General features: G+C 33.7%; 1 protein-coding gene across 1 annotated transcript in view; it reads right to left on the reverse strand.

Moving 5' to 3' along the window:
- The window catches only part of DNAH8 (dynein axonemal heavy chain 8), a gene marked incomplete at its 3' end in the record, with an annotated part of 145,633 nt that overhangs the window by 52,802 nt on the left and 78,791 nt on the right, over positions 1-14,040 (reverse strand). Inside the window, exons 52-60 of the mRNA XM_082307343.1 lie at positions 12,019-12,256; positions 10,869-11,011; positions 7,271-7,405; positions 6,500-6,622; positions 4,501-4,714; positions 3,845-3,954; positions 3,134-3,297; positions 1,376-1,568; positions 818-940 (exon numbers count right to left, since the gene is read on the reverse strand). Of these exons, the coding sequence (XP_082163469.1) occupies positions 818-940; positions 1,376-1,568; positions 3,134-3,297; positions 3,845-3,954; positions 4,501-4,714; positions 6,500-6,622; positions 7,271-7,405; positions 10,869-11,011; positions 12,019-12,256 (1,443 nt within the window). The remainder of the gene's footprint in view (positions 1-817; positions 941-1,375; positions 1,569-3,133; positions 3,298-3,844; positions 3,955-4,500; positions 4,715-6,499; positions 6,623-7,270; positions 7,406-10,868; positions 11,012-12,018; positions 12,257-14,040) is intronic.

The raw sequence follows: 14,040 nt of genomic DNA on the forward strand, positions 1-14,040 counted from the left end.
TCTGAAATTCACCTAGCATCACAGGAACTGTATTTAAAAATAAAATTATTTTATTCTGTTTAAATGCAAAGCAAACCAAATCATTTACTTCACTTGAGGTCATCTAGAGAAGAACCAAATATCTCCTCCTGTTTTGGTTTCACCCTGCCTTCTATGTGTCTTTCAGTAAACAGATCATCAAGTTTAAGTAATTCCTGAGATAGCGAACACAACTTATTAAACCTGAGGCACAGCACTTCAAACAAATCTCATGTGTAGCACTTTATTTTTCCCTTGTGAATTGGATTCTGACTTCAGATGAATTCTTTCCTTATATCTTCCTTTCTGAATAGGGGTTCAACTGATTGTAAACAGAGACTTTCCTCTACCCTACACACTGATTCTACTGCAGCCCTGATTTACATTTCCTCTCATGTCTCTCATCCAATCAGATTATACCTCACATTGTTTTGGTGACTTTTCAGGTACAGATACCTGTGAAGTCTTCTTTGAATTCTTAATGATTAAAAATCATTCTATATACAAAAATATAAATGTGCCTCTTTATGACCTCACCTTTCCTATCGAGGAAAATCTTCATGCCTCTGAATACACAGAAGCTTAAACAAATATATAAAATAAGGTGCTTATTACAAAGCATACAAACAGGCAAAATAACTGTAGCTCTTTCGTAGTTCTTGAAAATGACTAGGCAAAGATGGCAAGCAAATTTGGAGATGAGAGTAGCTTTTCAAAATGTGCCCTCTAAGCACAGCTTGCCCAAATCAGGAACACTGTTGCAACAGTTTAACTAACAAAAAAGTAACAAACCCCAAACCTTAATAAGATGTGTCATTGCATCCTTAAAAAACACCAAATCAAGAAATGATCCTCTAATACATTCATTGTATTGTCTCTGATACATTTGCAATTTTTCACAAAGAAATTCAAAGCTTGGAATCTGAAAAAACAAAGAAAGAAAGAAACAAAACAAAACAACCCAGTAACAATACTAGCATGGCCCTTCAGAATTTAAAACTGCACTGACATTTTTACACAAACTTGAGTTCATGTATTGACCACGCATAATGAAATTATTTTGTTAATTCACTGTAATGATTGTAGTTGTGTTTAAGCAGAAATTTTCTGCTAATGGTGGGAAAAAAAGGAGCAAAGCGAATAGGAATGAATAAGCTACATTTATATGGCATTATTAACTTTAACATCACTAAAATGATTTATTGCATATTAACCAGAAAAATCTAGATATATCTTCACAAAAAACGTGGTAGGTATTCAACAAAACTTTCTGTATGATATAAGTTCAGCAATATAACATACTTAATAATTAAAGGAAAACTTCAGTGCCTAGTATTTTAGGTGTAAAATGAAATACCTCCTCATAAATTTTTGGCTGTTCAAACACAAAATCTTCTGGTTCATCACCAGTTGGTTCAGGCATCTCCCGTAAAAAATCTACAAAATATGGTTCAGCTTGGAGAACTTCTGTTAAGCCCATATCCACATATTCCTCAACTGCTTTAGTAATAGTTTTATCAAACCAGGCTGTATCTTCAGGAGTAATAAATCTAAAAATCATACATTAGTATAATTTAAAAAAAAAAAAAAAAAAAAAAAGATTTCTAGCTATGCAGGGAGAAAAACAGATAATTAAATACTAAAAAACTTGTAACATTTCAAAGAAGAATACATATCAGGCAATACATATTAGACAATAGTCACAGAAATGGATTAGGCAATATTCACAGAAATTAAATGTTTCCATACTCTAAAGTATAATAGTCAATCACATAAAACATAAAACAGAAACAACTTGACTTTCCAACTTTCACCTAGAACTAGGCAATGACAGACCATTTAGTTTTTCAGATGAAAAAGGATGAAAAAGGTTGAATGATTTCCCTAATAACCATGGCTAAGTGACCCTTATCATCTTTCACCCTGCAGCAGAATAGCATAATTTACGTTATTATAGTACTGCCTACGAAACTGCTATGAGATAAGGAATACTGAAAGGAAGATAGTATATGTCACTACAACCTGACTTAATTTTCAATCCCTCTTACACCAAAATCCATAATTAACAGAGGGGGATGTACACGGCGGGGGGGGGGGGGGGGGGAGAGGGAAAGTAATGCAGATTGAAATAAAACACAGCCTGCAAACACAAATACTAGTGACTGCATTTCATTGTTTAAACAACTGTATCTGCTTCCGTTCATAGGTTCAAGATGGTTTTGATACAGATCAGGATCTTTGCCTACTGTGATTATCTGTGGCTGTGATAATCTGAGAAGCAGTCAAGAATGATACTCAGTAATAACTAGTAAATATGAAAGGCAAGAACCACCTTGACCCCAGCAAAAGTGAATCCCAACTGTGAACGTCAAACTACAGAAAAAAAATAATTTTCATCTTTACTTCTTTTCCTTTTCAGTGATACAACTGAGAGGAAAATAGGACAAACATGAAAAATCTGTACACAGTGGTCTGAGTTTTCAAATAAGAAAAAGAATACTAAATAATTGTGGTATAGAGACAGCCTAGATATACATTATATACTTCATTATTGTTAGAGGTTCTTAGTGATGACATTATAATACTAACCACTATGGAATGTAAAAGCAGAATGGAAACAGAGACTGCATGACTATATAATATTACTGGATCTTTAAGATATACAGCTTATAACTATATCTGTTTTATGAATATTTTAAATGAGATTTAGAGGAGATGGGCCATTTTTTAATCATAGGCATGCGACGCCTTTTTCTGTGATGAGATCAAAGCAATTTTAAAATATTCTTTGTGTATAAATTTAGGACACCGTACAATCCTCTTTTTTACAGGAACTGGCTGAGTGTAGCCAAAGATAATTGCAAAAAAAAAGTAGGTTAGAACATAGAATATGCATATATTTTGGAGTTCTCCATCCAATTACTGGTCTGATTTATCAGTACATAGCATGACATTTGTTGGGATAATACCCCAATGCAGACTGCATGTAAAATAAAACAAAGTTTTCCATATCATCCTAATAAGGTTTATCATAGTAAGAATTTTTATAGATGTATGAGCATAAATGAAGTAAATGGCTAAACCTATTAAATATAAAATGCTATAGTAGTTATACCTGTCAGCAATTACTCTGGTACATTCATGTTTAAAAAGCGTTAGAAGGACAGTGCTACTGTTGCATTCTTCTGCCTTTATAGTTAACATTCCTTGCCAAATTCTAGAAAGGTCTCGAAGGTTGAATATATAGTGGAATTTAGATGGTGTAGGCAACATCTTTGTCTAAAGAAAAATATTGTTAATATTCAAAATCAGTAACAATTAGAAGGAATCAAGAATAACATAAACTGTAAATTTGTGATTAATAACACATGTAAAATATAAAAATAACAAAACTACTAATTTTCACACATAATCCCGTGGGCAAACTCTTTCTAAGAAGTCATCAAAAATACTCATTTGTTTGGAAGCAGGATCTAGCACTAAATGTAAATCCCCAAATCTTATGTAATTATTTCGTGTGTTGCTCTGGGCTTTATAAATTAAAAACTATAATTATGAAGAATTTCACTCCCTGTTGCTTAACTGTAGTGATTAATGCTTCGGGTAACATGAGTAAAACTATAGGAATGAATGGACTGATATTTCCATTCATCTGTCTTGTATACTGAAATCTGATATTTTCCAGATTATACCTCCAAAACATTTTTAGCCCATCTTTCTCCCATTTTTTTCTTGTTACAGATATGTTAAGGAGTATGTGCCTAAATTACACTAATAGGCACTCTGTTCAGACTGACTGTGATAAAACTTTCCCTGTAATTTATACCTTTGTCCACTGCCACAATATTCTGCCTGCTGGGACCAATTTTTTCACCATATCACATACTTCAGGGTTGAATTTTCTACATGAATGAAAGTATCCACAGCCAATAATACCTGAAAAGATAAAATGCAATACACAATTAATCTCAAGTTGTAGGGTATAACAAAGTAGGTTGTGAGTAAGACATATAAGTACTTATTTAAAACATTAATTCGCTTTTAAATTACAGATGAAATACTTTTGTCTCTCTTGTCCATGGCTTTTCTGAACCAGTGTAGAAACAACTGGCAGTAACTGCTGGCTTTTAACAATATACTGTATTGACAAAGTTGACAGAATTGAGAACTTTAGCAACAGAGGACATTTTAGACAGTGCAGAGGTGGAATGGTAACCTACATAGTAACAGAAGTGCTCATATTCTTCCAGGAAATGCTGTGATTTCCTTATTAATTATTTTTCTTGTCCAAAATTAAAAAGACAAGCATTTAAAGGGGTTAATTTCTCTTCCACAGCACTATTTTTGCTGTAATACAGCTTAAGTTGTGTCACTGGAAGTACTGTGAATTTGCATGATGAAAGTGAGAAAGAGAACATACTTTTATATATTTTAAGTCAATTCTGAAAAAAAAATTTATACTAAAACAAGAGAAAGAAATACCAAAAATTTTGTCTATGGATGCATTGGATGGCAATGTACAATTGAATACACAAAACTGTCTTTTTAAACGCTGGGGAATATCATTACGGCCTCCTCCAGGATGTATCATTGCTGCTATTAATTGTACATCTACAATTGTAGTGAAGTCTCCAGGTTTATCCAAGCTGTACATTCCTTTCATTTCCATCATCTGACGAACGATTTCATTTGTTACCTGTAAGGTTATGTAACTTGTACAAATTAGAAATTCAAACAAGAAAAAAAGAAAATATACCCTGGTAATTTAATTTCTTCTTGTAACTCTACCACTAATCCCTAGAGAGAGGTTTTCACTTGAATCTAAACTCAGATTAAACTATCTTCTTTAGTCATATGGGAGATCTTGGTTTACATCATTTTAAACAGCAGGAGAATTCTTCCAGAGTTGTACTACCATATAATATCAACAAAATGTGTTTGTATTCCTTTTGACTAAATAAAGTTGAAGGCAATAAACTGGAAAAAAAATTGGTTTGTTCCATATTTTGCTGCTGGACATTCAGCTCCAGATGTTCAAACTATGCTTTTCAGTTCTCCCTTTGGCGTCCTTTGAAGCAAAACAAATAATTCTTTTTTGAAACAGGAAGCTGTTTATTCTGAAAAGGTTATCCACTCCACATTCCACTCTACAGCACCTGTATGGATCAGGAGGCACCAGAGTTTTCCCCCATAGCAACTGCTCCAACAATATTCAGCAAGCCTTATGTGCTCACATACCCTAACAAAGCCACATGATATGCAGCAGGGCACCTATCACAAACCATCATCCCATTAAAAATACTTCAGCAATGTCTTGGGGCCATAATGGAAGACCTAGTGGAGGTCCTTCCATAATGGAAATCCTTCCTATTATTGAACACTGCCTGGGCCTGTGAGGGCTTTTCCTCAAATGCAACCACTTATATTCTAGACTATGGTCAAGCAGCTCAGTGTTGTGGGTTATTCAACGCTAGTTTCAATTTTTTAAAAAAATTAAAGTTCTCTCAAGTGAGAGCAAATGATGCAAACAAAAGAACTGATATATGGCAGCATTTATGTAGAAGGCCAGGTTCCACTTCAGACACACTAAAAGCACATGCTTGGCTTCCATTTAGACAAAAACAGCTTTCTAACGTGAAGAGAAAGAACTAATCAGTCTACATAGAAACTCATATCCATACTGCCACTTAAATACATGCCCAAGCCCACTCTCATGACCAGACCTACTGCTCCCACTGTTAGCAAACCAGCTCAATGCTATGAGCAGCCTTAACACAAACTATGAGCCTCACAGAAGCCAGGGAACCAGAGCATTCAAAAGTACACAGAGGCCCCAGGTTTCTTATTTGTTATTTACTCTGAGCAAATTAAAAAAAGTGATGGTAAGCATACTTGGTCTTTATGTTAGAATAGACATTCCAGAAGACCTAGCATCCTGGGCTGGAAATACTTCAGACCTACTATGGGAAGGAACTGTGAGACACTTTTGCCTGATTTTGGGTCTGTATAGGCATATGAATGTTACGCACCCAAGCTGTAGATAGGCTCGTCAAAAGCCAAAAATCCTTAATCCGGTTTGCAAGCCAATGTGTTACCCTTGAATTTGGAAACAGCCTTTATTACTTTCTCCAAGGTATCACACTTCCGTTTTGCAGAAAGTTTGTTTACTGGTGCTCTCAAGTTAATGTCAATCTTGAACTTAATAATATGGTACTTTAGTACAGTGATGCTTTTTATTTAGTCTTACAAAAATATGAGAAAGTAGAGATAATGTAAGATATAACACCATTATCCTACGTCTCATCAGTGAATCTAATTTTCTCTCTTTTTTTCTTCATCAATATACCATAATTAGAAAGCATTTCCAATAATTAACAGTTAATTAAAATATTGAGGAAGTCCATTGATTCCCATGTACATTAAAAAAAAAAAAAAACACAACAATTTGAGAATAAGTCGTATTTGTTAAAAAACAGTTTACCTGATCTCCCCATTCATTAATAAATGGCATATTGATATCATCAATAAAAACAGTCATTTTTCTGCCTCCAGGAGGTCCATAAGTACTTCCAATGCGTTTGTCCACATAACTCTCTATCGTCCTCTAAAAATTAAAGAAAGTTCTTGTTTTGTATCTAAAGCAACAATATTTAAAATGTATTGTTAAAAAATGTGTTACTTATTGCTTTCTGCTACAGCGCTTATCCAGTAATTTCCTCTTTTTGTTAGTAGTTTCATCTCTGATTCATCATTAAGGAACCCTATTCTCCCGTCCATCACACTTATTCCTGTGCAATTCCCTGGTCTTAGGACTATGTCCTACAACACATCTCTGGCTGCCAGAGAAGTTTCAAAAAGCTTTCAAACTTAGAAATTATTAATTCATTATCAGCATTGAAGCCAATTACATAAAGTAAAGAATCAGGAAAAAAACAAAGAAGTATAACAGAAATTTTCATTAAAAAAAATGAAAAGGAAAGTTCTTCAGCAAAAAATGGATTCTTAGAATTCCATATTGAAAAAGCACACAGCAATCATGAATATATGTATCTCTATGTGAGTGAGTATATTTTATTTTGATCTGCGTATTTTTTTTTTTTAATGGAATTTTCTGAAGTGTTTAAGTGACTTAGAGGAAAAAGATCCTTTAGACTTTATTTCTAAATCATTTCTTTCATCATCAGAATTAAGTACACTTTAAATACTTAGCAAGGAAATGATATGCAAGAACTGCTTAAAATCTATATTTTACCTGAAACATAAATGGTTCTGTGGCAGATGAAAAGTTTAAGCATTTTGACAAGTGTTCTTCTGGGTCATATTTCTTCACATATGCCTTAATCATGACTGTCTTTGCAGTACCCTGTTCTCCTGTGAGCAAAACTGCCTGTAACAGATATTTAAATCACATAGGTAGTATCAAAATTTATAATTAAATATGCATAAGAGACCTATTTTAGAGAAAGGGATACTTTCTGTGCCTACTTTTGAGTGATATATTATTCTGGTAGTTTTTCCCTGTGTCTCCATATGCAGTGACACAGTATGTGTTTTTCATCGCACCCAGGTTCTCCAAGACAAATTATTTACAGAGTCAAAAAAGAAAGGATGAAGTGAGAATGTACTAGAGGTTTTTCTTCCAGTTCCCTAACTTCCTCCACTTTCTAACACATTCACCACAACAGTCTCTTGTTGTGGATGACCCTAAGAAGGCTTTCTTTATAATGCAAAGTAGTCTCTGACATTTAATTTGAATATAAAATTTCTACTATTTGCTTTTGCTATAGGTATCCTTTGTGACACATGCTTGTAATAGAAGGCTAGTTCCTTCTTCCCAGCACTGTCCTTAAAGCAACGATACAGTATAGATCAGATTTAGCTATATCCCCTCTCAAGCATATTACTAAAAGAGATAATCTAAAGCTCTGTATAGACATAATGTAACAATAATTACAAGAGTAACAGATACTGAACTGTGTACAGAAGTCCTAACTGACCCAGAAATACCTATGGCTTTGTGGTAAATGTTAGTAAAGGTAGGAAACAATTAGATGGATAAAAGACTGTTGCTTTCCATCTCTGGAAACATAGTCCTTTTTGAAGCTCCTCTTATATTTCCGTATATTGTCTAAAATACCCGATCCAACCTTTTTCTCTAAACTGAATGTGTGAGGAGATACATAAAATTGATTTGCAGTGAGTATTGTACTGCTCATATCCCCTGTTAGACAGGCCAGTGAAACTGGTAGGAGAGGAAGCAATTTAATATTGAAACTCTGAAACGTGTTTTACATTCCACTCACAAAAGGAACTGAGAACTACTACTGCTTAACAGCCACAAAGGAAAATCACCTGTTTTCAAAGCAGGCAGTTATTCAACTTTCCTCAAGAGAACATCATCCTTCCTCTAAGGAACACTGGTTCCTATCCACCCCTTCTCTTCTTGTAAGTTGGAATTTTAAGTCTGTTACCCAGGTTCCCCAGTCTAATTATGCTGACATAAACTGACTTAGCAAGAAAGGCCTTCTAGATCCTTAAAGAGTCCATGTGTCCTCTGACAACAGTATGTTTTTCAGAATTGGAACCAAGCTTGACCTGTGCTTTTTGTCCTGAATTTCATCGACTGCCTGTCATGGACATGCTTGCTTCTTCCTCTAAACATCCATGCAGGTATATGAAACCAATGCATTTTTTTCAGAATACTTTTAACAAGATGATTGCTGTTGCACAGGGTCTTTAAATTACTTAGTCAGGATATCCAGCTTTGACAAAGCAGATTTTGGCCAAGGATGTTCATAGGACGGTCAGGAAATATTAGAATTTTCCCCAAACTTTGTTTCTCCTTACTGATTGTTTTATTATTGGGAAACAAACTCCCTTTTGATGAGAATATAATTATTCTGTCTCCTTATCGCTGCAGTATTTATAACAGCAGTGTTTGATGCTTCTAATGTGGCACTTTTGGCTCTTACAACTCAGACTATCTTAATGTATGCCTCACTATATCTATTGCTATTTTTCAAAGCATTTTTACTCCTCTCTGATGGCTTATTCAACTTAAAGGTGCAGAAAATTCTTGTTTCAAGCTGATACTTTGATAGCAAGTATTTTACTTCTGTTTTCTCTTAATATTGTGTATTAAAATATACATTATATAACTGATTTTCTGGTTGATCTGTACACTAAGTGTCATTTCCCTGGGGGAAAAAAAAAAACCAAACCAAACAACAATAAATGTGTCAAGAAAGAAGAAAGTCTTTACCAGTTTCCTTCTTATCTTGGCAAAATCTGAATCTAAATCAGAAAGTTGCTGAACCGAAGGATTAATACTTCTTTCCTTTCTCTTAAACCTTTTATAGAAATCTCCCATTTAATCTCATGAAAGTGAGCTAGAGAAGAACCCTGCTCTTTTTTCAGATATATAAGAATCCTCCATGGTTTTTTCTAGCTCAGATTGTCATCCTACTTATGTTTTTGACAGATAGTATTAACTTCAATATTATAACCACTCCATGAAAGGAATTTAATCAGTTTGCAAAATGTAGTTATGATTGTGACCACTGAAGCTGATAATGCAGGAGATTCCTGCAGGAGATTTGAAAAGTACTCCTGACTGACTTGCTCCTGCTTTAAAATAACGCTCTCCAACAGATAGCCACAGTGATACCACATAGTCTGATTCTTCACCCTGTTTTTGAACATCCAAAAGATCGATTAACCATGATAACACAGATTATAGTAATAAACTTGCAGAACCAGCAAGTGAAGTCAGACCTGTAAAACACCACTTTGGTTTCATCTAGTGCATGTAATTCAGCTGTAGCTGGAAAGAAAGTTCATGCTGCTGTGATCTCAGGGCGGGGAATATATTTCTCTACCACAGTTCAATATGTGATTAAATCAAACCTTACCAAATAAAAAATGCTTGAAAACAAAGCAACCTGCTGCTTTCATGGAGAGGAACATTCTGCTCATAGACAAGTCCCATTGCACACTGAAACTTTTCAACTGAAGAGAGGAAGATATAAATGGTACACCACAGAAACACTGAATTGTGGAAAATACCAGGTTTCAGAGACTCTTTTTGGAAGATTTCAGCATTTGCTATTCTATTGCAATGATGACCAAAAGAATGTACCTGGAAATATAATCAATATCTCCCAAGGCATTAATGTACAAAGATTAATTATTTGTTTCCAAATATAAATTTTGCATGTTTTCATAATTTGTATCAGATACATCAAAGGCACAGCCACATTATGGCCTCTGGAACAGTTTCATCAAAATCAGTCAACAGGCTTCCTGTCCAAATCCCGGAATTTTACAGAAAAAACAGGTTCCAGCACTGGCTGGAACTACAGTTAACTAATGAGACAAAAAGATTAGTAACTGCAGTTTAAAAAATTAGTTAACTACAGTTTTCCTAATGAGAGAAAGAAATAGTAAAGGCTAGCAATATCAGGTTTTTAGTGAACTGCCTTATGAAATTTATTTTCCTTGTTTCCCTATTCCAGAAAGCACAAATCAGAAAAATGAATATGGTGTAAAGACTAAGAACAAGGTTTTATGTCTTTCTCTAAGAAAAACGATTGACTGTTGGAGTTAAACTTCTATGACAGAAATAATTTTATGAAAAGAATACTTTAAACATATTGCCCATGCACAGAAATAAGTACAGAGGATTCATATTAAGAAAAAAACAGACCAATATGTAAATAATGATGCACCTGGCAACAATGACTAGAGACAGAGAATATGAAGAATGATTACTACTCCCAGTTACTTCATAAGTAGGTTTCTATTTATTTCATATAGTAGGCATATACTTTAAAAAGTAATCCTGTACTTACTTTCTGTTGTTTTGCAATTGTGTTTATCAAAAACTGAGTTCTGGTATTGTCAACATTTGGAACTAGAATAGATGCATAGTCTGGGACATTATCTGTTGGGTAAACATATTCCTGAACTCTTTTACTCCAGTGCTCCCAATCACCTGAAATGACAAAAAGAGAGGAGAATATCTCACATTAATTTGATCGTGTTCAACGTTTTGTTAGTACAAAAAAAAAAAAAACGAAACAAACCCAATCCTAGATGTTATGAGTGAAGTCCTGCAAAGTATAAAAAGGGATAAATTTTCTCAAATCTAGCTAAAACACTTCTAACAAAGGACATACTTAGTCATGACATCTAATTAGTCCCCAATCACACTAAATACACGCATAATTCTTAAATTTATATATCGCTATCTAAATAAAAAACCCAAAAGAATGTTTACCTAGAAACTCATTCTCACACTGCTGGTGAAAAATTATAGAACGTGAGAATACAGATTATGTATGTGTACACTAAATCAACATTGCTGGCAACAAAAAACCCTGAATTTGGATACAAGAGAAATAGATGTATTCATGTGAGAATATATTCTGAAAGAACAGTAAGTTCTTTGTGAATTTGGTTATTTAAACTATAAATTCCTTGTGGAAAATATCACACTATTCAAAATATCAATATTCACAATATTCAAAATATCACACTATTCTTACAGTTTTATAAGCTGTAAGATTTATTACTAATTGTCAGACATGGATAAATAATTATTAAGTGGAATTAAAATCAGATTATATTTTTTAACAAAAAATACTAGTTGTGAGGAAATTAAATATAAAATTAATATTAATTTACACTAAACCAGCCTAAGCATAAGTTAATGAAAAATTGTAGGCTGGCTAAGTTAATAGAAAAGAAATGTGTAAGAATGAAATTAAAAACAGAAGAAATAAGAAAATGTTACCAGTGAGCACTCTATCCCTTGTTTGTGACTTCTCATCTCCACAGAGGCGCTGCATACAGAATATGTGTTACTACTATTACTGTCATCAAAAATCTCTGCTTATATGACTGTATAATGAGGACTAAAGGAGTAATTTTAAATTTCAAAGAAGCTATACTTAGTTTTAAAATGCCAGTATAAAAAAGAATGTTAGTGCTTTTTCTTACCATAATCAGTGACATAAAACTCATACATCGTTTGACTGGTGCCAGGGGAGATTTCTGGTAAGTCTAATTTGTTATCATGAGCTCTAATGAAGGCTTCAAGTTTATCTCTACTGTCTAACTCCAGAAGGGCACCTAAACTCCACATTATTGCAAAGCAGAATAATTTATGCAGATGAAATATAGTTGATAAACCACCTTCTTCCTTCGACGGAATCAAGCCCTCCAGAAGATTAATGGACTGAAAATATTTTAAAATATTATGCATTAAGAAAATATTAAACAATCACTTTTTACTTTTATGCATATATGCACACGCATTATTTATATTGTATTCAAACTTTAAATCACAATTTGAAAGGCAATACAGGTTACCAAAGAATAATATAAAATTCAGAACTACAAACCCAAGAAAATAGATTCAAGATATCTATATAAAACTGGATAAAATTTTCAAAATTACTTAAGTAATTTGACCATCAACTACCCTTTTAAATTATGCCTATATAATAAATGTCATTTAAGAGCTAGGGTAACAGAACAGCTTTTTAAAGAATTTTATAATATCTAGCGGAATATTCAGAACTCCAAAAGTGCGTGGGGCCTAGCTATTTCTTTCCATCTTTAACCATGGAAGAATTTTCAGCATCTGTCTGATGTATTTATCTTAATTATGGTCAATAATGCATCTATCACATTAACTTCTACTTTGTGTTAAAAAAAAATTGATTAAAATATCCTATTTTATGATTGCTTCTCTCTGTTCCTAAGGAACTAGATACCAGATTCCAGAAATTTAGAAACTTGCTATCTACAATTCTGTGATGTTGCTCACGAAGCCAGATGTTTGTCTTAGATAACATCACTCATATTCCCTTTCTATACAAGGCAGTGTCAAGCACATTGTTTCAAATTATGTCTCTAACCTAAGTAGTAAGAATACTTTTGATCACTTTAAAATCCAGTATAAAAAAATTATTCATTGGTATTAATTACACTTCATAATGTTAAGATAATGTCACTTCTTTTCTTTGGAAGACAATAGATTTATCTAATTATTTCCAGGACAGGCTGTGTCCCAGTTTATCTGAACAAAATATTTTTGTTCCCTCAAATACAAGCTTGAGTTCAAAATTTCCCATGGTGATCTGGGTCTTAGCAATATTCTGTAGCAAGTTTTTGGAGAAAGAAAACAAAAAATTAAACTGACATAAAAACACACAAATGGTTTAAACAAATCAGATAAAAATTTCAGTTTGCCCAGCACCTCATCTGCAATAGTGAACAAAAGTGGACACTTAAGAGAAAAGTAAAAACCAATAAAAAATTCTCATGGCTTGTAGTGGTACTGGGGGTGGTACTCTCTTCAACTTGGGGCTTTCTGAACCAAATACACTTTTTCTGGGTTTAGTAATCCTCTATGGATTTTTCTACCCTAAAAATATCAAGACTGGTCTTGAACCTGCATGAACTTTTATCATCTATAACACCCTTTGGCAAGATGTTCCACAGGTCTGCTATTCATGGCATTGAACAGTTTGTTTTTTCCCTGGGCGAGTCCCTTCATGCTTATCTTCACTGAATTTCATTTGCCATTTTATTACCTATTTATTCAGTCTCATAAAATCTGTCTACAGTTCTTCATGGTTAGCTGTTTTGTCCTTACTACCCTGAATAACTTAGTATCATCAGTAAACTTCTTCACCTAAAACTTTTCAAATTGTTTATGAACCTTTTGAACAGCATTGGTCCCAGCAAAGGTACCTCAGGATCAGTGGTAACCTCTGTCCTTCCGAAGAACTGATACTCCAATCACACATTTCCTATCTTCTAATCAGTTATTTATCTAGAAATAAACCTCCTATCTTCTGCTATGACTGCTTAGCTTCCACGTAAATCCCTGGTAAAGAACTTTGTTGAACACCCATGTTCCTTCACGCAGACCATATCAATCAGATCTCCTTTAGCTACACATTTATTGACATTTCCAATAGGATTGTAAGGCAGGATGACCTTAAACAAAAA

Source organism: Platalea leucorodia (genome assembly GCF_965183815.1).
Source record: "Platalea leucorodia genome assembly, chromosome: 3".
NCBI classification, from domain to species: Eukaryota; Metazoa; Chordata; class Aves; order Pelecaniformes; family Threskiornithidae; genus Platalea; species Platalea leucorodia.